The 24,835-nt window shown below is 37.8% G+C and overlaps 1 protein-coding gene across 15 annotated transcripts in view; it reads right to left on the minus strand.

Moving 5' to 3' along the window:
- Window positions 1-3,379: 3,379 nt before the first annotated feature.
- Window positions 3,380-24,835, minus strand: part of ZNF532 (zinc finger protein 532) — a 262,905-nt gene continuing 241,449 nt past the window's right edge. For 14 of the 15 annotated variants that reach the window (XM_077135344.1, XM_077135341.1, XM_077135343.1 and 11 more), the window contains 4 exons: window positions 17,758-17,847; window positions 10,926-11,038; window positions 8,706-8,853; window positions 3,380-5,363 (listed from right to left, as the gene is read on the minus strand). In XM_077135344.1, coding sequence (XP_076991459.1) covers window positions 4,869-5,363; window positions 8,706-8,853; window positions 10,926-11,038; window positions 17,758-17,847 — 846 coding nt within the window. In that variant the 3' untranslated portion in view covers window positions 3,380-4,868. The remainder of the gene's footprint in view (window positions 5,364-8,705; window positions 8,854-10,925; window positions 11,039-17,757; window positions 17,848-24,835) is intronic. The other variant, XM_077135334.1, reaches the window with a different exon arrangement.

The following is a 24,835-nucleotide window of genomic DNA, read 5'->3' on the forward strand; positions in this document are numbered from 1 at the left end:
ATGGCTGTACAGTTGGGCCTCCTTGCCTCTTAGCTTCTATTTGGTTTTGGCCAGTGGGAGTTGCGGGCAAGGAATCTGCGAGTACAGGAGACAGCTTCCCTGCAACCTCCCTTCCACAAGCACCCACACCCATAAACTCATTGCTTCACCCATGTTCTGGGCTCCTCTCCTCCCCTATTGAGTGGCCCCTGTTCTATAGCTCCAGCTCTCCCCACTGCCTGCCCCACTACATCAGACCTGAGGGTGGTAATGGGATCCCACTTTCACCAGACCCTGGGTGCCTCAACATCCCTTGTCCCAGCCCAGCTCTGTACGGAGCCCCTTCCTTCAATTCTTTAACGTTAAGCCTTTTCTAGTGTGCTGCTTTCTGCTAGGACTCCAGCTGATACCCGTCTAATGCTGGGCTTCCCCAGATCCGCCTTCCCAAGGAAGGCAGCAAATATAAATGAGCAAACTATCCAAAAAACACAGGCTAAGGTGATGAAAGTTGTACTATTCTACATATTGAGTCTTACTAAAATGTTCACCCAAACCCATTGGATCAGTAGGGAGCAAATGGTGGTGGAGAGAGAATGTTCTCTTATAGAGAAGACTGACAATGGCCAATCCTCAGTCAGCCTCCTCCGCAGACTTAGTGTGCAGAGGCTGGGCCATTCTAAATGAGTGCTTTGGGGGTAATGGTAACTAGGGAATTGCAAATGGTGAGTTCACAAGCTTCTAATAGCAGGACGAGAGACTCTCTGCAGAGAAATAAGTTCTCGTTGTCATATTCCAAAGGCTCACAAGTGCTTGTAAGGATGTGAGGCTCAGAATTGCAAAAATAAACAAATAAATACAACAAAAGTTACAAAAACCCGTTTAAGTAAAGAATAAAAATTCTGCATGAATAGAAGCCAACTTTTCATGGTAAGAAACTCTACATCCCTTACTTAAAAGATATGTTAAGGTTAAGCTCTCCCACCTGGGATTCTTATGGCATCTGAGAGCTGCAAAGTGTGTGTGTGTGTGAACAAAATGGCATAAAGAGCACTCCACATTTGGCACTTTTCTCTATACTCAGATGATCCTTTGGGGTAGGTGAAGGGCTCCTTTGGGCAGTAGTTTATGAAGTTCTTCAAACAGATTTTCCTTTCTTCCCCTTTCACAAAGCATTTTTAGAGAAGCAGTACTCACAACATGATGAATATATTAATATGAAATAATATTTTATATGAACCTTGACTGGCCTAAGTTTTCAACCAGAAACTTCAGTTAGCCAACAATCCTGGGATGGGAAGACACTGGCTCACTGACACTGGGGAGGAAAGCACACCCACCACCCTTCTTCCCCACCAGGTTCAGGTTGGAAAAGGAGTGATCTGGAATCCTGGCTGTAGTGGTCTTAGGAGTTTGCAGAGAACGTGTTTGGGAGAAAGAAGTGGTTTATGCCATCCAGTCTCAGCCTATTCCCCCCACGCCTGGTTTTCATTTTGTACGTTTTTAGCATTTTGGTGGCAATCTCCTTTGTGCATTCAATTATTGATAAAAAGAGTCTTCCCTATCTTCCCCAGCTCTTAATTTTGACTTCTATATTTCTATTTAAGCAGTCTAAACAATCTATTTAGATAGGAAACCCTCTTGAAAATTTATACTGCTTTTGAAAAAGTATGACAAAACTTTTCCAAGCCTTCTCCCATCACCAAGGGCAAAACCTCATGGCCATATGGACTGCTTTGTTAGCATCGCAGATAGTTACATTGCTCTAAATCTATTTCTGGAATAGTCATTATGGCGATCACATATTTTCAGCTTCTGCTTTCTGGGCACATGGTAGGATTACACTTCATGTCCTCCCTTGTGATTGGGGATGCAGTAGGGTAGGGGGCAATGTGTCTGATTTTGGGAAATGGGTTGTGAGCAGAAGTGAAATGTGTCAGCATTTAATTGCTCTTTCCCTCTGTCATAGTAAAGAGCAACTTTTGGGATCGCTGAGTAGTGAAACAGATATGGTGAAATGCTCCCAACCAATCCACAATAGGCAATGTGTGTATGTGAGCAAGAACTGAAGTCTTGTTATAAGCCATTAAGATTTAGGGTTGTTGCTATAGCATAAACTAACCTATCCTAGTTGACAGACACTCCTACCATCCTATGCAGATACTGCCACCCCTTAATCTAGTCATGTCAAAGCATTGTTCAAAAAACTTGCCTCTAACTACCAGAGTACAAATCCCTTAATCAGTCATTCACAGCTATTTAGAACTTGGCCTGAGCCTGTTCTTCCAGTCTCAGCTTCCAAATCTCTGCTAAGTAGTAAATGTGCTTCCTAAGAAGTCACTAATAATGCCCCAGTTCTCTGTTTGGCTCGACTGTATCCTCCTTCCCAAGTGCCCACACACTGGGACCCTGTGTGGATCTATTCTCGACATTCTCTACACCCAAGGGCTCCTGTCTCTAATGCTAAGCATTTCCACATCTGACCCTTCCCAGTTCTCTCTATTCCCTCTTTCTAGAACTCCAACTGAACTTATGTTGGATCTTTTCAAGTCAAACCTTTCTTGACTTCTAACCTCTCTTGTATGTATTTCATTTTCTCATCTTCACACCATATTCTAGGCAATTTCCTCAAGATCTATGTTCCCATTCAGTCAAAGTATCCAATGATGTTTTTCTTACACTGGATTTCAGTTTCTTCTTCATTTTAGGCCCCTGGACATTCAAATTTTTTTTTCTTGTGCACTCAGCAAGGTATTTAGGAGATGTTTGTTATGTATTACCAAACACTTTGGGAATTTAAAAGTAGATTTTTCAGGTTATCTTATAAAAGCCGTATTGTTAAAAAAAAATTCTAGTATCGTGTTTTGCACATACTTTTTATTTGTTGAATAAATGAGTATTTGTCGATATGTACATAAACACATACAGTAAGCACTAGACTTAAAGGAAGAATATCTGGGTTCTAATCCTCACAGCCCCTTGATAGCTATGAGGGTTTAGGCAAAGAACTTCATTGGAGCTCAGCCTCCTCAACTGTAAATCTAGGGTAGTGAGACCTGTGCAGCCCCCCACACAGGTTTATTGCAAGGTTCAAATTCAGAAACATATGAAAGTGCTATGAATACAACTTAGAGCAATACAAAGATAAATATAACAAGTAACAGCAATTGAGTTTTTCAAGTTGAGGAATACTTAGTTATGCCCTCAGATTATACCCATACTGATGGAGTAAACAAGAAAGTGAGAAAACAACTGACTGCTGATGACAACGACTGTCCCACACCTCTGTGTGGGAAGAATTCTGCAATATCCTGTGGCTTGTTCCTGCAATTAATCACTTCCTAAACTCCAGAAAGATGCCAGAGACCCACCATCAATAACTCTCTCACAGAAGCACAAGGGCCAAATGTCCCACGTTTATTTACATCTGAAATGTGTTTAATACAGTTAGGAGGGGGTGTAGTGCATAACACCTGACAGCAGCAAGACCTTCTGAGGAACCGAACGTTGACTACAGTATATCATGCAAGTTATCTATATATACACAAAAGAGTTTCTTAAAAAAAAAAAAAGTACAAAACATGTTTAGGGATAAATACAAGATATAAAATGCAAAAGAAAACACACACAAAAAAATGCAAAAAAATTTAAATCTCCCAGAGAACTATAAACGGAAGGGACAGAAGAGTACCTTTGCTGCACTTCGTAAAGCGGAACTACTAATAGTACAGGTATTGAAATGACTGGAATAAACCCAGGTGGCTCAGTGCTTAATCAAATGGCCAATTGCAATCCGCAGGCTGCGGCACCGGTGAATTGGTGGTTGAGGTTGAGCATCCCAACTCTAAGTACCAGGAAGTTTGGCAGTAGCACCCAGAACTGGAAACACCAACTCTTTCGACAGCAAAGGGTTAAGTCAACTGATTTTTTTTTCCTGTCAAGAGCCAGAGAAATACTTGATATTCTTAGTTGCATCTCTGTAATATTTAATAAATTACATGACAAAAACCTGACTGTATAAGTCTATTGATCTAACTACATATTTGTAACTTTTACAGTAGTCCAGCCCTTTCGTAACTTCTCTCTCCTTGTGCTCTTTAAACCAGCCTTGCAGATTTGCCCAGAAGACGACCAGCTCCCTTTTTGTTTTTTCCCCTTTCTAACACTTTCCTTTCCTATTCCTCAAGATGGAATGAATGGCACCTACATTCCTGGCTGGACTCTTGGCCTCTGTTTTTAATCCACCACTGGGAAAGAAGCTACTTGCAAGGCTGCTTTAAATACCGTTTGGCATGGCCTGAAAAGGACTGTGCGGCCCGGAGATGTGCAGCTGTCCCCCCGTGTGCACGTGCTGGCTTAGGGCAGGCGCACCGAGGGTAGTGCTAAGACACTTAAAAGTTCCTAGTGTTTTTGAGACCCACAAATCACTTACAATTTATGTAGTGAATTCTAAAAATTAAAAATACTAAAAAAGGCATTATCATAGCCTGTAATTAGTTAACCCATTCAAATCTGTAACATACAAAATGGTTTTATTTGAATTCAGGAACTGCCCCTGTTACTAAGAACTCTGTTTAAAAGAAACAGTACAAAAAGAAAAATCCTAACCCCAAAAAAACTGAAAACATTTCCACTAAATACTGATACAAACATGTAACAAAGAGTATAAAAAGTTATTCATTTAAATATATACAAACTCTTTTAAACTCAAATAGTGTTTTAATACTTATCAAGGATATATACGACGAGGTGAGGAAGGTACATGGAGAGAGAATATATTGCAACAGCCTGGGCAGTACTGTTAACTCTATTATACTGCAGACTTTCTGGAACAAAAACGTCATTTTAAAATTCCAATGTGGACAGGGATTTTCCTTAGGGAATATCTGTGGCTATTTCTCGGCTGAACTCATTCTTTTGGATTTGATGAAGGCCATACCGTGGGTCCGCATGTGAGTATTTAAGGCAGCTTCAGTTTCGAAAGTTTTTGCACACACTTTGCACTTTCTGTCTGACACGGCGCCATCAGACGCGTCGTCCTCGGGGCTGGGTTTGTTCTCCTGCTGGCTATCGTCCCCAGACCCGTTCTGCTTGGACACTGGCTGAGGCTCCTTCAGCTTGTGCACAATGAAGAGGTGCCTGGACAGCGAGACGTGGGACGTGTAGCAGAGGCCACACTCCCGGCACTGGTAGGAGGAACCATCCGATCTGTGCTGCGGGATGTGTTCGTGGAACTGCAGGAGGTTTTCGGTGGTGAAGCCACACACAGCACATTTGTGCACCTTGAAAACATTTATCTTTAGCTTTTTCAGTGGTTGAGTAATTGCTCCTCTGGGAGGTCTGAATTCTAAAACTGGTTCTTCCAACTTCCGCTTTGGGCTGGGAACCTTTGAGAAAAAGCAAAAAGAGTAATACAATTCAAAACCGTTCTGCTACAGGGTTGACAGATGATCAGTTCTCCCTGACTATGGAGTGGTTATGAAAATGTACCTCGTAAGCTTTGGGATTTCGTTTCTCTAACAGCTGCGTGTCTGCCCTGCACTTGAGGCATGAGTCTTTTATCCACTTCATGACTATTAACTGAGCTCCTGTGCATACCAGCCACTGATTAGCCAATGGGGCACAGCAGCAAACAGATCCCTCCCCTTCATGGAACTCATGTTCCACTGGAGCAAGACCAACAAAAACAAGCTAGTAAATGTAGAGCAGGTCAAACACAGAAAAAATAAAGCAGGGCATGTGTAGTGGGGTGAATAGTTCTCCCAAATCTTTGGGTCTACCCAGATTTACAGAATGTGACCTTATTTGCAAACAGGGTCTTTGCAGATGTAATTACTTATGATGAGGTTACAAAGGATTAGGCTGTACCCTAAAGTCCAGCTGATGAAGGGGAGAAGACACACACATGCATACAGGGGAGAATGCCAAGTGAGCACAGAGGAAATTGGAGATGTAGCTTAGAACCAGGAAATGTCAGCAACCACCAGAAGCTAGGAAGAGGCAAGGAAGGATTCTTCCCAACAGCCTTTGGAGGGAGCTTGTACCTGTCAACACTCTGATTCTGGATTTCTAGTCTCCAGAACTGAGAGAGAATAAATTTCTTTTGTCCTAAGCCACCCTGTGTGTGGGACTTTGGAATAGCAGCCCTAGGAGACTAATAAAGCACCAAGGAAGGGAGAAGAAGCAACAGAAGAGTGGGTGAGGCTATAGCTGTACAGTGTGGTCAGGAGCAGCCTCAAGGAGAGCTGACACTTGAACAAAGTCCTGATGTGGTAAGGATGGAGCCACAGAGCTATATGGGGTGGGGGGGGTGGGGGAGGTCTCCAGGGAGAGGAAGCCCTGAGTGCAAAGGCCAAGGGAGGAGCAGACCTGTATGCTTAGGGAATAGCACGGAGGCAAGTAAGGCTGAAACCGAGGAAAAAAGAGCAGAGATGAGGTCAGAGGGAGCTATAGGGGAACACTACACAGCAACAGATGTAAGCATTTTTGCTTTACTCTAGATGGGAAGCCCCTGGACTAATCACTGGGAGCTCTATGTTTCGGTAGTAAATTCACATTCCCTTAGGAAAAGGTCATAAAATACAGAAGAAGAGAGTTCATCAAATTATTTTTGAACTAAGTTTTAAATTTCTTTGAACCTACCAACTCAACTCAGCTAGTAAATAGCTGTTACATGTTAGATTCTGTGAGAGGTGGGATTAAAGAGACTGGTTCCTGGCCTTCAGAGAGACAGACAAGCTGATAGGGTCACTGAAGAGGGGGAAGTTACAGAGTAACAGAAGGAGAGGGGCTACTCTGGATAGGGTGATCAAAGAAGGCCCCTCTGAGAAGATGACATCGAAGCTGAAAGAAGATACTGGGAAAGTAAAGTGCAAGAAGCAGGAAAGGGAAGTGCAAAGGTCCTGAGACAGTGGGGAGACTATCCTGGTTGGGTAACCAGCACCTTTTCCTCCTCCTTTCTTCCTATATGGTACAAGTATCCATTCCTACCCTACCCAGGGTGCCCTAAGCTGCCACCTTCATCTTCAGGAGAGGCTCTGATTTGTCTAAGCATAATCCCACCTTCATGCCAACGGCTTGGTTCAAGAACAGAGATGTAATCCAACTCAGGCTGATGGGGTGTGAGGGGTGTGCTAGAGGCCTGGGGAAACTTAACCCTTGCTCTGAAGAAAGAGCCACGGGAAACCACATCCTTGCTAATGCTGGACATGAAGCAGGATGTTTGACAGTGGAAGCCATCCCAATGTTTTCAGGTCAGGTAGAGGAGGAAGCCAGAGAAGGAGAAGGAAAACTAGGAGTGTGTGTGACCACAGCATTTGAGAGAAGAATGTTTTCCAGGTGCAAGAGCCAATTATGTCAAATACTGCTGAGGAACTCAGTAGGACAAGTGAAAACTGATGTGGGGTAGGGACCACAAAGTCACTCTCTGGGGCTCCTTAAAAGATTTCAATTAGCACATCGTATCACAGGTACAGTTTTCCAGATTTAAAAGTCTCTGAAACAGGAAGCTTCTTAGAACTGATGACATGGAAGTTTAACTGGCAGCATTTTTTTCTTTCTTAATGGCTTAATGGTACACAAAACAAGGATACATCTTATAAATGATGGCATCTTAAAATTCAACAAATAAACTATTTTATAACTATGGAAATATTCAGGACCCAGGAAGGAAAAAAATCCCTATTTGAGTGTGCTTTTAAGCTACATAATAAAACAGACCCATGAACTCACTGTTGCCTCCTGCCACTTTCTCCATGAACTCCAGGCCAGCCAGGTTGGCAAAGTAACTACTTCCCACCAGGTAGCAATTGCCATTTCCTGCCTACTCACTACTTCCCATGCCTTCCTCCTTCCTTTCCAGCTTTCACAATCTGACCCCCATCAAATCCTCTAACTTACACTTCTCCAAACATCCAAACAAAAATGACTCTCCCTCCTCCAAACTCCAGGGCTTGTCTTCTCTGGGTTGTGCATACGACATCTCACATACTGCCTTGAACTGAAGCTACCTTTGCAGACAGATTCCTTAACTTCCTACCTCCATCATTTGAGAGGAAGGACTGCATTTTAATATCTCACTAGTCTGACTTCTATTCTGGTTATCTCTGACTCAATGATTAACTCCTTGAAAGCACACACAGTATCTTACACAGGCAGATTTCAGACTTAGCAGAGTGCCACAGTGGAATCTTTAAAATGTTGGCTAAGCTGCTGTTTTCTTTGACTCTAACAGTACCCCGCATACCTGATGGTTTGTAAACAAGTTAATTTATTTACTGTTGTCTAATTAAAGCTCGCTATCCACTGTGATTGCCAATGAGAAGGAATCTGGCTTACACAGTCCTTCTTGTAAGAGAACTTCTATAAGTCAACATAAAAATTTTAAACATATGTATGTAACTAGGTTCCTAAAGCTTTTCCTGGAAGGATACAGAAGGAAGTTAATAAAGGTTAACACCTTTTAGAAGCAAGATGAGAGGTCAGAATGGGTATAGAGAGAGATTATTATTTTATATCCTCAGGCATAGTCTGAATTTTTTTAATTTACATGGGCAGCACCGGGAATTGAACTCAGGTCCTCTGGCATCACCGGCAAGCATTCCTGCCTGCTGAGCCACCGTGGCCCGCCCCACAGTCTGAATTTAAAAAACTGTATAACTACAGAAATTTAAATGGAAAAGCAAGTCAATACAATTTCACTGTAAAAAGAACATCTGCTAATGTCTGACCTTGGTATCTTCTTTTATTTCTGTTTCCTCCTCATTGGTGGCTTCTGTCATTTCTTTTAAGTCTGGGTCCTTAATGCCATGCATCAGTTGGATGTGTTTCTCCAGCATCAACCGCTTTGTAAAGGTACGCCTGGAGTCTGGGCAGTGCCTGTGGGTGGCAAAAGACAAAGAGAGGATCTACTTGCTGACAAGATAACCTCCCACTGAAGAATATATGAACTGCTGAAAGATCTTTACTCATTTATAGTCTACTCAGAGAGGTCTGTAGGAATACCAACAGCCCTGATCTAAATAGCAATTGTTCTAGGAATCATAGATTCCAATTTGTGAAAGAAACTTTACAGCTTCTGTAAAAAAAAGCATTTTTGAGTCCTTAAAGGATACAAAAGCCAACTTAATTTGGCTCAAATGGAAAGCTTGTTTTCTAGGTTTGGTTACAGTATTATTTGATTTTTAATTATAGATAGCTTTAGTTTTAGTTTTCTTAACTATGTCTGAAAGGGTACTCAGAATTTACATCCTGGTGGTCACTTGAGCAGGAAGGAAAGAGGTCGTCCCTCCTTAACTCCTTCATGCTGAAGCTAATTATTCCTGTGCACGCTGCCACAGCACATACCAGGCAGGGTCTACTACAGCCATACTCTTCACCCAACAAGAATCCAGTGTGCACGTTTTAATTACAGCACTAACACATTTACACATTCAGTAATAGCAAACTGTGAACAGATACCCAGAATTGGTCAATTTCTTAAAATTTTCATTTCAGCTTATGCAAAACAAACTAAAGAATACTGTAGATTATCAAAACAGTTTTTACTTGGAAGACATGAATTTACCAATTTCTTAACAAAACAGGCCACGAACAGGTATAAAAAAGTTAGTGACCATGGAGAATACACCAAAGTACAACAAAGAACACCACTAGTGTGAAGAGGGAAGAAAAATTTGGTTATTCAGAATCAAATGTGCCACATTCAAAAAGGCTTATAAAGATTTTATGATGGTAAGTCCTAAATGCTGACAATGAGATCCTTAGGGACGTTCAGCAGGAATCAGCACTTACACCAACGAACTAATGCTCCCAATGAGGATGTATCACTGGCTGCCAGCAAATTAGCTGGGCAATCCCAGCATCTTTTATTTTGCCTGTAAGAGACTTTGCAGAAAAATAAACACCACCTATCAATGGAGTCTTATGTCATGCTCGAGTTTCTTTCTGCCATCCTCTCGGCCTTTAATCCTTCTCATTCCATGAGTCTTCTGAGTCAGCGTCAACACAGTCTTTATCTATGGAATGCTCTCATTCCACCAAAATCACTCCCAGCTTCAATTTTATTAAAGGAAAATCTACAGTAATGGCCTCCCCCAAGAAACTGTCTGTAACTAGCCAAGACACAGGCAAGCCTTGCTCATCTGATCCCCAGCCTTCCTGAATCTTCTGCTCAGCCACATACACTGGACCTTGGTTTGATCAGCCTCAAATGCCTGATATCTTCAGTATCTCTTATAAAAGTACCTTAAAGTAAGTAACCACACTATATAAACCCACCTTAGGCAGTAAGTCATATAGTTCTCAAGTTCTGGTTAAGTGGGTGGTAAATATTTTTCATTAATAATATGACAAGTTCTGATTTCTGTATATAAAGAATTAGTTCGTGACAGCCCATGGAATGGTACAGGTTTGTGTGGGTTCATTTATTCTTTGAGCCAAGAATGTATATACTGAGAGGATGTCCTGCATTAATGGCAGACTTGAGCCAGGGGGCAAGGCTATGGCTAAATTCATGAGCCAGCCCTACCAGGATCTCCCCAGAACCACTTAGTCAGTCATTTAGCCAAGGAAAAGGTGGACAAAATCACTTAGTGTGTAAGAACCAAGATATCTCATTCAACTGTACACCTGCAAATCAGTCACTCCTCAAAACTCTCAGTAATAAAGTACATATACCTCTGGATAACAAGTAAGAATGGACAATGTAACAAGCAGAACATAAGAATGTACACAGGTTCAAGGAAATACTCCTTTTAATTTTATATTTAAGTGCTACAATCTGGTCCAAAAACTGTATGTCAAAACAATAGAATATAACGAAGAAATTCAATCTATAACCTACGGAACAGAGGATAGGACTCAAAAGATAAATTGTAAAATATGACAGCACTTGAGGAAGCTCTGATAATTGTTCCATTGCATCTCCTCTGCTAGAAATGTTAACTTACGAGCAGGTGTAAACTTTCCTGATGCCTTTGTGCTTGATTCGATTATGACGACACAAGCTGTGTGATGAACTGAAAGATTTGTCACACTGGCGGCAAGGGTGTTTCTTCATTTGCTTTATTAGGAGAAAAGAGAAAAAGTCATTTCAGAGGACAGAAACAGAAAACACTTAAAAAAAATTAAGTCTCTCCCTTAATGATTCAGTTAAAAAAAAAACCGTACAATTTAGCAATATAATAATAAAATTAAAAGATTCTTTAAAAATATGTAACAAAAATGAAGTGAACCATGGTAAGCATGAAGCAGCTGATTTCAGGAGGTGGAGTAAACTTTATCATAAGAGGAAAAAACCTGGATTTTTCTCCCCAAAACACTTGCTTCTCATTCAACACAAATATTCAGGCATTTGTAATAAGAGAAAACATTACATAATTTTTTTTTGTAAGAGACAATAAATGTTAATGTTTAAGAAGCAGGTAATATTTGAAAATATACCACTTCAGTAAAAGCCAAATAAAGCCATTATCTAATTTGTTGTATCTAGAAAGAATATGCCACCTTATCCAATGTGCCACTTAAAATTAAATCTCTCACTAACTTCAAACATTTAAAAAATGTTTTCCTTTAATGACTAAAGGAATTATAGTCATTATATACAAGGGAAGTTTTTCAGAAGGCCTTTTTGTTTTAAATAATACCATTTGTTACCTCAAGAAAACAAAGCTTTGAAAATTTGTTCATATGAAACTCAGCCCCACAAAGGACAAAATTTATAGTTTGACTAGTGCATTTCCTAATATATTTGTTTATTATGTGGGCAGTTCAATTGAACTGTTATGTGAACAGTTTTATGAGCCACATAATAAATAAAAAAGGTACATGGAACATTGAGTAGGGCATGAGATTTTGTAGGTTTGTCCAGAGTGATGCCCTGATAAATCCCAGAGTGATTTGAACAGTGAATAAAAAGTATTTGCAAAGTCCCCTTGGGGGAATGACGAGAAAGGGGGAAAATCCAACCTTCCCATGTGGAGAATTCCTGATATTCTCACAAACAGTGGGGACAACCAAAGTAATAGGCCACGCCCTCAATCTTGGGATTTGTTCATATGGAACTTAACCCCACAAAGGACAGGCTAAGCCTACTTAAAATCAGGCCTAAGAGTCACCCCCAAGAGAACCTCTTTTGTTGCTCAGATGTGGACTCTCAGCCAACACGACAAGTAAACTCACTGCCCTCCCACTCTCTATGTGGGAAATGACTCCCAGGGGTGTAAACCTTCTTGGTAATGTGGGACAGAAATCCTAGAATGAGCTAGGACTCAGCATCAAGGGATTGAGAAAACCTTCTAGACCAAAAGGGGAAAGAGAGAAATGAGACAAACTATCAGTGGCTGAGAGATTTCAAACAGTGGAGAGGTTATCCTGGAGGTTATTCTTACGCATTAAATAGATATCACCTTTTTAGTTAAGGTATATTGGAGAGGTTGGAAGGAAGTGCCTGAAATTGCAGAGCTATGTTCCAGTAGCCATGTTTCTTGCAGACGATTGTATAATGATACAGCTTTCAAAATGTGACTGTGTGACTGTGAAAACCTTGCGTCTGATGCTCCTTTTATCTACTTTATTGACAGACGAGTAGAACACATGGATTAAAAATAAATAAGTAATGGGGGAACAAGTGTTAAAATAAATTTAGTAGACTGAAACGCTAGCGATCAATGAAAGGGAGTGATAAGGGGTATAGAAAACAAATTAGGGAAAACAAAGGCTAAAAAATATTGGGTAGATGGAAATACTAGCAGTCAATGAGAGGGAGGGCTAAGGGTATGGTATGTATGAATTTTTTTCTTTTTATTTCTTTTTCTGAATTGATGCAAATGTTCTAAGAAATGATCATGGTGATGAATATACAACTATGTGATTAAAAAAAAAAAGAAAGAAAACCAACATTTTAAACCACTTTAAAGAAGATGGATGTGGGCGTGTGTAGGTGTCTGTGAGAGAAAGGCTGAGAATCGGAGGGAGAGAAAGCTGTCAAGCAATACCTAAAAACTAAAGTAGGTAAGTCTAACTTTTCCTTATACTTAAATGTTTCCCACTGTGGCTAAGTCATAATTACTGCAATTCAAAGTATTTCCATGTGGAATCTTTGAGTTATAATTAATGGCTTAATTGAAAACAAATTCTTTGAGTATTACATACAAAGCCATCTGGAACTAAACAATGTCCTATCACAAGGAGATGAAATAAAGAACTGTTAACCTCGTGACTGGAACAAAAGCTGGCTCTACCCTCATTAAAAATAAGTTCTCATGTGAGATAACATTGCTATTTTTGGCAGAAAGAGGAGAGAAACTGTACCAGAGCAATTCTGAGCTAAGTGATAAAGAAATGATAAAAATTAAATAAATTATTTCTATATTAATCCCCTAACAAATATGCCAGTAAGCAAATCTATTTGATTTCTATTAAGGAAATCAATTTAAGAGTTTGAGAGTGTAGCTCTGAAGTTTCAGAGAAGCGGTTCCCACTTTCCTCCACCATTACCAACCCTGTGTCCTGGGGGCAGCTACTCAAAACCTTATAAACATCCATTTCCCAAACTGTCCGTGGGAATCACAATGGTCCTTCCACAAAAGGTGTTGGGGAAGTGGGGAGGGCAATTAAAAAGTTAGCACAGTGTTTGGGACACAGAGAAAGCACTCAATCAACATTCCTTATTAACCATAATAGTCAAGTTTCACCCAAAAGTTTCTTTTAAAAAGAGTGAAACATACTGTCTTTTACATAAAGCAAGTCAATTTCAGGTGTGCAAAAGGGTCTTGAACTCAGAGCGAAGGAGGAATTTTTTCCCAATATTAAGAAATAAAAATTGTTCCTTTCCTTTGATTATTTCCCTACCTATATTCTCTGAAAAAAGACAATGAACAACTAGCCAGAGGATATAATACCTCCTTTTCCAAAGGTGTTTCTTCATTTAAAAAAAAAAGGTTTTTTTTTTATATGATGTATGGCAGGGGTCACATTTCATTCTTTTTCTATGTGAGGTATCCTGTTATTGCAGCACCATTTGTTGAATTTTTGTTTGTTGAATTTTTGTTTATTTGTTTTTGTTGGTTGGTTGGTTTGCTGTCTGGGAAGTGCAAGGGCCAGGACTCAAACCGGGTCTCCTGCATGGCAGGCAAGAATTCTAGCACTGAACTACCTTCATAAAAATTTCGATCACATAAAATCAGCAGTCAGTAATCCACAGTCTCTTGAATGAGCATTTGTGTAAGCAGAGAATGAGGAAGAGGTAAACTGGGTGGTGGACTGAACCGGGTACCCCCACTGTGGACACGTTCTTGATCTTGATGTGCCGTCTGGTGGGTGTGCACCCACTGCAGACAGGGTCTCTTGAAGCCGGAACTTCAGTTAAGGTGAGGCCTGATTCAGTCAGGTCGAGCTTTAATTTGGATCACTGAAGCCCTTTATAACAGAACGAAATTCAGATGTAGAGAGAAAAAGAAGAACTTCTGGAAGAAGCCAGAGTCATGTGACACAAAAGCCAAGGACTGCCACCAGCCAGCCCCAGAAAGCCCCAGTCTTTGGGGAGAAATATTGGTTTGCTGATGCCACAATTTTGGACATCTCTTAGTCTCAAAACCGTGAGCCAGTAAATTCCCGCTGTTTAAGCCAACAACTGTGTGGTATTTGTTTAAGCAGCCAGAAAACTAAGAAATAGTCTTTATTTTAGAATAAAGAAGAGTCACAATGAACATTGGTTCTACCACAATTCAATAAAGGTATTAAAAATTCATTAATATCTAATTCCTTACTGATTATATATGTAGAACGGAATGAGCATATCTTAAGAATGTTTGTGTCTCTTTCTTTTAATATTTTTTAATTAATAAAAAATAAAAAAATTAATAAAAAAATCTAATTCTTTTTTAGTTTTGCACATTTAAGGTCGGCAGATATTAATAGTAACTGGAAGAGCTAAATGCAAGAAATCTTTCTAAAAGGAAGGTTTATTATTAAATAATAATAAAGGAAGTAGAGAACTGTAACTGTATATTTCTAACAATACAAAGGGAATGGGACCCTCAGAGAAATGCAAATTGGATTTTCTATTAGGGTGAAAGATTTAATATTCTATTTCTCATTATCAGTGAGCCATATTAAAATCAAATAAAAGCTTAGCAAGAAAATGCCAATAAAGAAATAGTCGTAGACAATAAATTAAATGAAGAGCAGCTTTGGCTTGAATCAATAATTCGCATTTTCAAAAGAGTCAAAAATGTGTGGCCACTTTTTTTCTCAACATCTTAATGAAAAAAATGCAGAAATGAACTGTGCAATTTCAAAACAATGAGTGCACAGTCTCATAATTCACTAGAGGCAAGAAAATTAGAGGTTTTAAATACCAGTTTCTGCATCAGACCTGCCATGTTCACATTAACTAAACAAATGACTTTTCTTCCTCTCTGTTAAATTTTAAATAATAATAAATTATTTAAATGTGCCCTATCTAATTTTTAATAACATTATCTTCATTATTATATGGCTCACACTGCTATTCTATTTTATGGCATAGAAAACACCCTATAAATCAAGCAAAAATGGAAAAACAAGGGTAAGAAAGTGTCAAATCTACCATCATGGTTTTCAAAATTTCAAGGCCATTTATTCCTTCTGGCTACAATGTACATTAAGATGATACTGAGGGAACCAGGCATTGAGTGGACTTGTAACAGTTAACTAAAATCAGAAAAGGAGCATGCCTCCCACTTATAAGTTATTTTGTTATAGAAGAGAATGCTTTAAAGAAATAGTGAATTAGAGTAAAATATCAACCACTTGGGTATACTTCCTAACTCACCCTAATAGCTATTTTTAAAATTTTTTATCTTCATAGCTTTTTGTATGGAAAGATTAACTCCTCTGACCAAATTATTATGCTTTTAACGCCCTCCCTTATACAGGACCTCTGGGCTCCGGGATTTAAACTGCCCCTGAAGGCCATTTTTCCCTTACACTTGGTGAATGTGTCTGGGATTGCCACCAGCTCTCACACAATTGGACACTGCCCATTCTGATAACTAGTCCCTGCATTTCTCTTTACTTGAACACCTCTTTCTGGTTCAGGTGACTTTGCAAAATTTAGAAGGAGAAAAGTCCAATCACACACCATATTTGGAAGTAGACATCTACTTCCCCAACTCTTTCTGAGATTCTTAACTCCATGAGGTTTTCTTGCCTTGCATCTACATGCAAAGAGACTTCTTAATGCCCATCACACAGCTAGTAACACATTCAAATTTAAGATTAAAGGAGGCAGAATTACTCCTGAAGTATGCTGACACATACTCTCCTTTAACTCAACTGTAACCAAGATATCAGGATTTAAGGGATGATTTTTTTTTTTTTTTTTTTTTTATTAATTAAAAAAAGAATTAACAAAACAATTAGAAATCATTTCAATGTACATGTACAATCAGTAATTCTTAATAACATCACATAGTTGCATATTCATCATTTCTTAGTACATTTGCATCGATTTAGAAAAAGAAATAAAAAGACAACAGAATAAGAATTAAAACAATAATAGAAAGAAAAAAAAAACAAAAAAAACAAAAACAAAAAACCTATACCTCACATGCAGCTTCATTCAGTGTTTTAACATAATTGCATTACAATTGGGTAGTATTGTGCTGTCCATTTCTGAGTTTTTATATCCAGTCTAAGGGATGATTTTGATTACTGAATCATTATATAGATATTCCATTTTGCTTTCTGGTAGAACTGCAGTAGACAGAGGGAAATTCCTGAAATCTCTAAATTGTAATTCAGCTGCCTTGATCTTTGATACTGATGTGTATAGCCTTTATCTTCAGCTTCTGTGATTGTAAAAACCTGTGACTAACCTTCATTTGTACCCAGTTATTCAGTTTTTCAACTTCAGAATTTGGTAATCACTAAAGACAGCCACTAATGTTTGTTAATGAAGGGTCTTGGGTCAGCCCCAAACTAACCTACCCCAAGTCCAAAGTTATCTTGATAACCGAGACTGGATCTAACCAAAGTGGGCCCGCCTGACATGCGCACCAGCTGACACTTTAACCTGTAAGTCACCTATACCTCATTCTGCCATTTTCTTACATACATCCTCTGACTAAGCATATAATCAACCTGTGCATGCTTGATAATTAGATCACCTCTAATCACATCATCTGGGGTCACTGTGCTCATTATCCTAAACCCTGCCCATCCTTTTCTCTAATAAAAGTACAAGAGTTACTGCAGTTCTGGGAGACAGATTTTAGGATGATTAGCCATATGCTCTTCAACTAAGTGCCTAATAATAAACTCTCTCTTTGAAAATCCATTGTTTCAGGAATTGGTTATTGAGCACATCAGGCAAAAGAATCCACAGCCTTTGTCCAGTAACATGAGCACATTGTTTTTTTCTTTTAAAGAACAAGCCAATCTTATCATTTCAACACAAAACAGCATCAAGAATTCAGATTATAAAAATCTGGATCCACCACCTCTGAGACTTGAATTTTAAAGATATACCTGCACATTTACACAACAAAATACAGTGAGTTCTGTTAACAATGCAACATAGATGTTCCTAAAAGTCCCTGCACTATGCAAAATCGGGCAACAAAAGCCACACGACTTATGGGGAAAATGGAGTTATGGACGGGCACAACACCCAACAATTTTGTCAGTGACACACTGAAAAAAGAGAGAGATTGGAAGCCAATAAAAAACACCAGCACAGTTTTACAGATGTTAAATTGTTAAAAATACATAAAGACTGCAAAAAATATGGCACTTTACCTTGAAAAAGACCTGCAGTTTGCTTGTGGAAGTGGGCATCAGAAGGGTTGCAGCTTGTGAGTTATTATGAGGTGGTGGAAGGAGGGTTATCTGAAATTGGAGGGAAAGTTTTAACACCAGGTGTGGAAGAGTGTGACAACACATGGTGACACGAGGTAGCTGATAGAAATTGAGTTGAGTATGGGTGTGTTTTGTATATTCCTTTACAGCTCCATTCAGCAGTTTTCTGTGTACTCAAGTACAAAATTACAAAAACAAATGGGATATTCACATTCTGTTCAAAATATTCCCTAATGAATCAAATGCATTGGAACAAACTGGCATTTTCAAAATAAGTATTACAGCAGAACTCGCTGCACGTGCAGGAGTACTGTGTATAAGGGGGAAAGACAGGAGAGACTGGTTCATCAAAGGGGAACTGGTTAAAATAACTTTATGCAAACATAGAACAGAATGCCATGCAACAGTGAAAAATGATGTGGAAAATCTCAATGCACCGACATAAAAAGAACTGTAAACGGAGAAGAACTGGTGCACATCATGGGTGTGAGGTGGTATCACACCATGCTTTTGATTTCTATTCCCTGATGACTAGTGATACTGAGAATGTTTTTGTGTGCTTATTGGCCATTTGTACATCTTCCTTGTGGAAATGTTTATTCAGATCCTTTGTCCATTTTTGTTAAATTAACTTGTTCTTATTATTGAGTTGCATGTGTTCTTTATATATTCTGGATACATATCCACTATTGGATGTACTATTTGTAGTTTCTCTCATTCCGTGGGTTGTCTTTTCACTTTTTTCATAGTGTCTTTTGTATAGCACAAAAGTTTTGAAAACAAATGGATCTATGTTTTCATTTGTTGCTTCTGTTTTTTATGTCATATCAAAGAACCACCATCTAACCCAAGGTCATGAAGATTTATCCCTAGGACTGCTTTTCAGATTTTCATAATTTTACCTGTTATGTTTGGGTCTATGTTCTTCACGGATCTGATTTTTGTGTACAGTGCAAGTAAGAAGTTGAATGTCATTCTTCTTCATGTGAATATCCAGCTATCGCCGCCCCATATGTTTTTAAAAAGAACATGTATTTCTCCGTTTGAAATTTAATTGGTTATAAGAGGGTTTATTTCTGGGATCTCAATCCTAATCCACTGGTCTACATGTTTATCATTATGCCCATACCACAATGTATTGATTAGTATAGTTTTGTAGTAAATATTGAAATTGTGAAAAGTGAGTCCCCAAAATTTATTTCTCTATTCAAAGGCTGTTTTGGCTATCCTGGGTACATCGAGTTTTTATATAAATTTCAGAATCAGCTTGACAATTTCTGCAAAGAATTCAGCTGGGATTTTGATAGAGATTGCATGAACTTTAGATAAATCTAAAGACCACTGCCATCTTGACAATCAAGCTTTTTAATTTTAATTTAAATTCATTTTAATTTACTGAGGCCTTAATTACTTTCAGCAATGTTATATAGTCTTCAGGAAATAAATTTTGTACTTCTGTTAAAAAAAAAAACTGGTGCAGAAAATTTTATTAAATTTTAGTCAATTGTGCTTTGTGTTAGAACAGGCTAAAAGTGAGAATACATTTGCATATATGTTAATATTTGTATAAAGAAACTTCAAGATACATAACACACTTAGTGGTTATGAGTGGGAGGAGGAGGAATGAGACTTTTTATTGTATTCCTTTATATTGTCTGAATTTCTGAACCATGTGGATATATAGCATATATCTAAAAAAAATTTTTTCTGTGGCCTCAAAAAAGAATTTTTCAGGTTTATTGAGATATAATTTACAAAATGTTTAAAATTAACTTCTTTTAGTGTATAGTTCAGTAACTGTCACTGTGATCAAAATACAGAATAGTTTCATCCATCATTCTAAAAAAATTCCCAATGCCTCTTAAGAGTCAACCCCACCCTCCACATTCAGCTCCTACAACCACTGAACTGTTTTCTATTCCTAAAGTTTTGTTATTTCTCTTTATCATACAAATGGAATCATACGTAGTAGTATGTAGTTTTTTGAATCTGACTTCCACCACTCAGTGTATAACACATCTGCAATTCACCATGCTTTGGGGTGCATCAATAGCTGACTTCTTTTCACTACTGAGTAGTATTCCATTGCATGAACTATCCCAAGTCTGTCAATCTGTTAAAACTGAAGAACATCTAGGCTGTCTACAAAGCCACCATGAACATCACGTACGTGTGTTTTTACTTCTCTTGGGTAAATGCTCAGGAGTGGGATTACCAAGTCATGTAGTATGTACTTAACGTAAGAAACCATCAAACTGTTTTCCATAGGAGCTGTGATTTACACTTCCACAAGGAATGGATAAGAACTGCAGATGCTCTGAAACCCTGTCAACATTTGATACCGCCATTTTATTCTATTTCAGTCTTACTTAAGAATGGGTAGTGGTATTTCATTATGACTTTAATTTACATTTATCTAATGATCTAAAGATGTTAAGGCCAAACATTTTAAGTTAAGATATAATTAACTGCCAAAAACATCATGAAAAATAATAATAAAGTGGCTGGACTCATGTTTCCTGACTTTAAAGATGTTACAAAGCCACATGGTCAATACACCATGGCACTGGCATAAAGTAAACTGAAACCACAATGAGTTATCATTTCACACCAACCAGAATGGCTGCTATTAAACAAACAGGTAACCACAAGTACTGGAGAGGATGTTGAAAAACAGGAATACTTATTCATTGCTGGTGGGAATGCAAAATGGTGGAATCGCTGTGAAGAATGGCTTGGCAGTTCCTCAGGAAGCTAAGTATAGAGTTGCCTTATGATCTAGCAATCCCATTACTCAGTACGTATCCAGAAGATCCGAAAGAAGGGATGCAAACAGACACACCAATGCTCATGGTGACATTATTCACAACTGCCCAAAGATGGAAACAACCCAAGTGTCCACCAACTGATGAATGGATAAATTAAAATGGGGTATATATAAAGATGGGATATTATTCAGCAGTGAGAAGGAATGAAGTCCCGAAGTAAACATCAACATGGTGGAACCTTGAGGACATTATGTTGAGTGAAATAAGTCAGACACAAAAGGACAAATATTGCATGATCTCACTTAATACAAACTTATAATATGTAAACTCACAGAGATAAAATCTAGGATATAAGTTACCAGGAGATAGAATGAGACTAGAGATGGGGAACAATTACCAAACAGTCCTCCAAATATTAATTTGAACTTAATTAAATTAAAAATTAATTTAAAAATTAAGTTGAACTTAAAAGTCTGGAAATGGATAGATAGAGGTGATGGTAGCTTGTTATGCTGAATATAATCAATGGTGCTAAACTGCATGTGAATGTAATCAAAAAGGGCCATTTAGTCGTGTATGTTACCAGAAGGAAAGCTAGAGGTTAAAACATGGGAATGTATGATACAGTGAATTTTGTACTAGATTGTGCCTGTGTACAAATATTAAAAAGTTCTTTCTAGAACAAATGTACAATGCTATTACAACGAGTTAATACCAGAATAATATACGGGGGAAATCTATTACCAACTATGGACTACAGTTAAAAGTAATAATATTCTTTCATCAACAGTAACAAATGCACCACACCAATAATAGGGGTCAAAATGGTTTGTTTGTTTTTTTAATTAACGGTCTCAATTTACATTTCTCTAATGAGCTAATGATGTTAAGGCAAAGAATTTTCAATTAAAATATTATAGTCGAAAACATTTTGAAAAAGAAGTACAAAGTGGGAGGACTCACGCTTACAGACTTTAAAGATACTACAAAGCCACAGTGGTCAATACAGCATGGTACTGGCATAAAGTGGGAGGGCCAGGGGTTAGGGGTATGGGAAATTTTGGTTTTTTTACTTTTATTTTTTTGAGTAATGAAAATGTTCTAAAATTGATTGTTGTGATGAATGCACAACTCTGTGATGAAACTGTGAGCCACTGATTGCATACTGTGGATGGACTGTATAGAAGGTGAATATATCTCAATAAAATTGCATTAAAAAAACCAAGATGATCAACCATCGATTTCCTATTTAATTAAACAGCGTCTTTTTACCTCCAAAGAAAAATTTTGAACTTCCCAAGTTTGGGAGGTTTTATTTTTATTTAAGAAAGCATGTTTGGGGCATTTTCACTCCCTGTAAGCTAACTCGAGGAGTTGTGAATTATTCAACTATATATCTCTGGCACCCAGCACACAGAAAGTACTCAGTAGATGCTTGCTTTGTAAATGAATGAATAAATAAAAAGAAAGGACAACTGAATATATTCATCTACTGGGCAAAAATCAATAGGTTTTACAAAGAAGTAACCATGGAGTAATAAACTTACGGTAAAGTGGTAGATACTTATTTTTTGAAGATGAGTGAGAATGAGCATTTTAAATACTGATAAGAACACATGAGGAGAAGGAGAGAAATGAATCAAGAGAAGGGAGAAGGGGAGAGATCCAGACAGGGGAAGATAATTCTTCCTGTGTGGCCAGAGGAAAGGCACAATCTGCATACAGGTGCAATGCATATTAAGGTAAGTGATGGATGGGTGAGGAAGGAACCAGGAAATTGAGGGAATTCCTGCTTGGTGGCTTCCATTTACAAAGTGAAGTATATGTATTGCAACCAGATAATGCGGCCTTCCTTTTACTCTCTCTCTTTATTAAATAAAATTTTTAAATGCTAACTGCAAAATAAAAGAGTAAAGATTGCTTCTAATATCACCAATAGAAATAATAATTGTCAATTTCTAGCTATATATTTTATTTTTGAATATGTATTTAGGTGTATTTATATTTATAAAGTGTTTATGTGCATTTATATTTAGAAAATATGTAGGTATGTGTATTTATAGTCATTCTTATAAAAATGAGTCTGTATTGTACATATTGATTTGTAGCCTGATTTTTTTCACCAGTAAAGCATAAACATCTATATACATATTGGTTTCCACATTTTAAATACATGCATTATTACATTATTATATAAATAGACTAATTTATTAAACTATCACCTATTAACAACTGAGGCTGTTTCAACTTTTAAATAAATTATCAGATACAAACTTCTGTACTTGACCAATTATCTTCTTGCTATACATTTTTTTTTTTTAAGATATTTGGATTTATTTAGAATTGGATCTGGATTTATTTAGAATTACAATTCATGCGTGCGAGGAACACATGATACAAAATAGCAAAAGAATATTATAGCGCTAATTATAATGCTGGACTCACTAGTAATTCACTCTTAACTGTGAGCAATTTAATATATATAAGGGAAATGAAAAGTGAGATGTAACTTGATACACTGGAAGGAATATTAGTACAAGTCCTTGCTAATTAAAGTGTGTTGATGGACCAGAAATGTGCACATTTTCTGGGAGCTCATTCCTACTCCAGACTCGTGAATCAGAATCTGCATTTACAAGATCAATAGGTGACTCAAATGCACATTAAAATTTGAAAAGCACTGGGTTAAGGTTTGAGTTCTGCCAATATTTAGCTGTGCATAAGTGACTTTCTATGTTCTGTATTTTAGTTTCCTCAAGGCCTCACCATTTACCACATGTTGATCTTAGGCGTGTAATTCCAAGATCAACATATAGTAAATGTTTACAACATTGCCTGTAAAACAGAGAAAGTAATACTACTTGTCTCATATTATTGTAAGGATTAAATAGAGTAATAAATGTTAAGTATACAGAGTATTGTTTGCGTATAGTATTTGGTTAACTACTAAGCAATTATTATCTTAATAATTATTTCCTCTGATGTACTATATTATTTCATCAAATATTAAGAATAAGAAATTTCTTCTCAAAGTTCCTATATAGCTATATAGATATGTTTTGGGAAGTTAAAACTTGAAAGGAATTAAATTTTCCTTGAGTTAAAGAGTCCAGTAGAAAAAATTCTTTTATGTTTGAACCAAAATTATAAAGAGATTTTGGGAATACTATATGAGAACATAGAGTGTTTTAAAAAGCTTGTAGTGCTTTTTAATAGATTTTAGGGAACTGCTAATAACCAATTATTTGGCATTTGTTCTTAATCTATGAGATTTTGTGATATAGGGTGTTCAGTGACTGCTTTTCTTGTGGCTACATATTGGGTCATTTTAGAAGCTTCAGAAAATCTTTCAGATTAGTAGTTTTAACTGCACACATATGTCCTGCTTGTCTATATTTAATGCCAAGTCCATTATTTCTATAGCAATTTGTTATTTGAAAATCTCATTATGTAGTAGTGACAATACACTTTTAAAACTTCATATACAAATCTGTTCTCCTCACTTCTTGAGCCACCCTTTGGTCAAGGTGCTATGTGAGGCACTGCCTGAATTATCCCAGGCACGCAATAAATCTTGGTTAAATGAGTGACTTCACCTGTGCATTGTCTGCCATGCATTTGAAAACTCACTGAAATACGTTACGCTTCTTTCTTTTGGTAGCAGAGTTCGTAGCAAAATCACTCAGTGGCAACTGAGGGCTTTGTGTTTCCTGCTTTCTACATTCTTCCTTGCCTGACAATTTGTCCCAAATTCATTATTAATTCAGCCAGTGTTTATGTTGGACCAGAGTGTATTATGACATTTTTATAAGGGAATAGAATTTCTTGGGCAATCCTTAGTTTGCTTCTTTTGTTTCTCTTTCTCAGTGATGATCAATCTTCCTAGTGAACATGCGGCCAACACAATGAATCCATACTAAATTGAATTGGATGTTGAAGTAAATGCACATGAAGTTAGCCCACTTTTTTTCTGCTTCTTTTAATATTTCCACAAGTCATATTTCATTCAGTTGTTAAAGAATCAGTTGTTTCCTCAAAATCATGGAGAGCTATTTTGCTTAAGCCTCAGGTTCATAAAGGCTTCCTATCACTATATCTCTGAGACAAAGCTTTTAATTCATTAAAAAAAAAACAGTCTCGGGTGGGCCACAGTGGCTTAGCAGGCAGAGTGCTCTCCTGCCATGCCGGAGACCCGGGTTCGATTCCCGGTGTCTGCCCATACAAAAAAAGAAAAAAGAAAAAGCCGGTCT

The sequence above is a fragment of the Tamandua tetradactyla genome, chromosome 18, assembly GCF_023851605.1.
Source record: "Tamandua tetradactyla isolate mTamTet1 chromosome 18, mTamTet1.pri, whole genome shotgun sequence".
In the NCBI taxonomy this organism is placed as follows: Eukaryota; Metazoa; Chordata; class Mammalia; order Pilosa; family Myrmecophagidae; genus Tamandua; species Tamandua tetradactyla.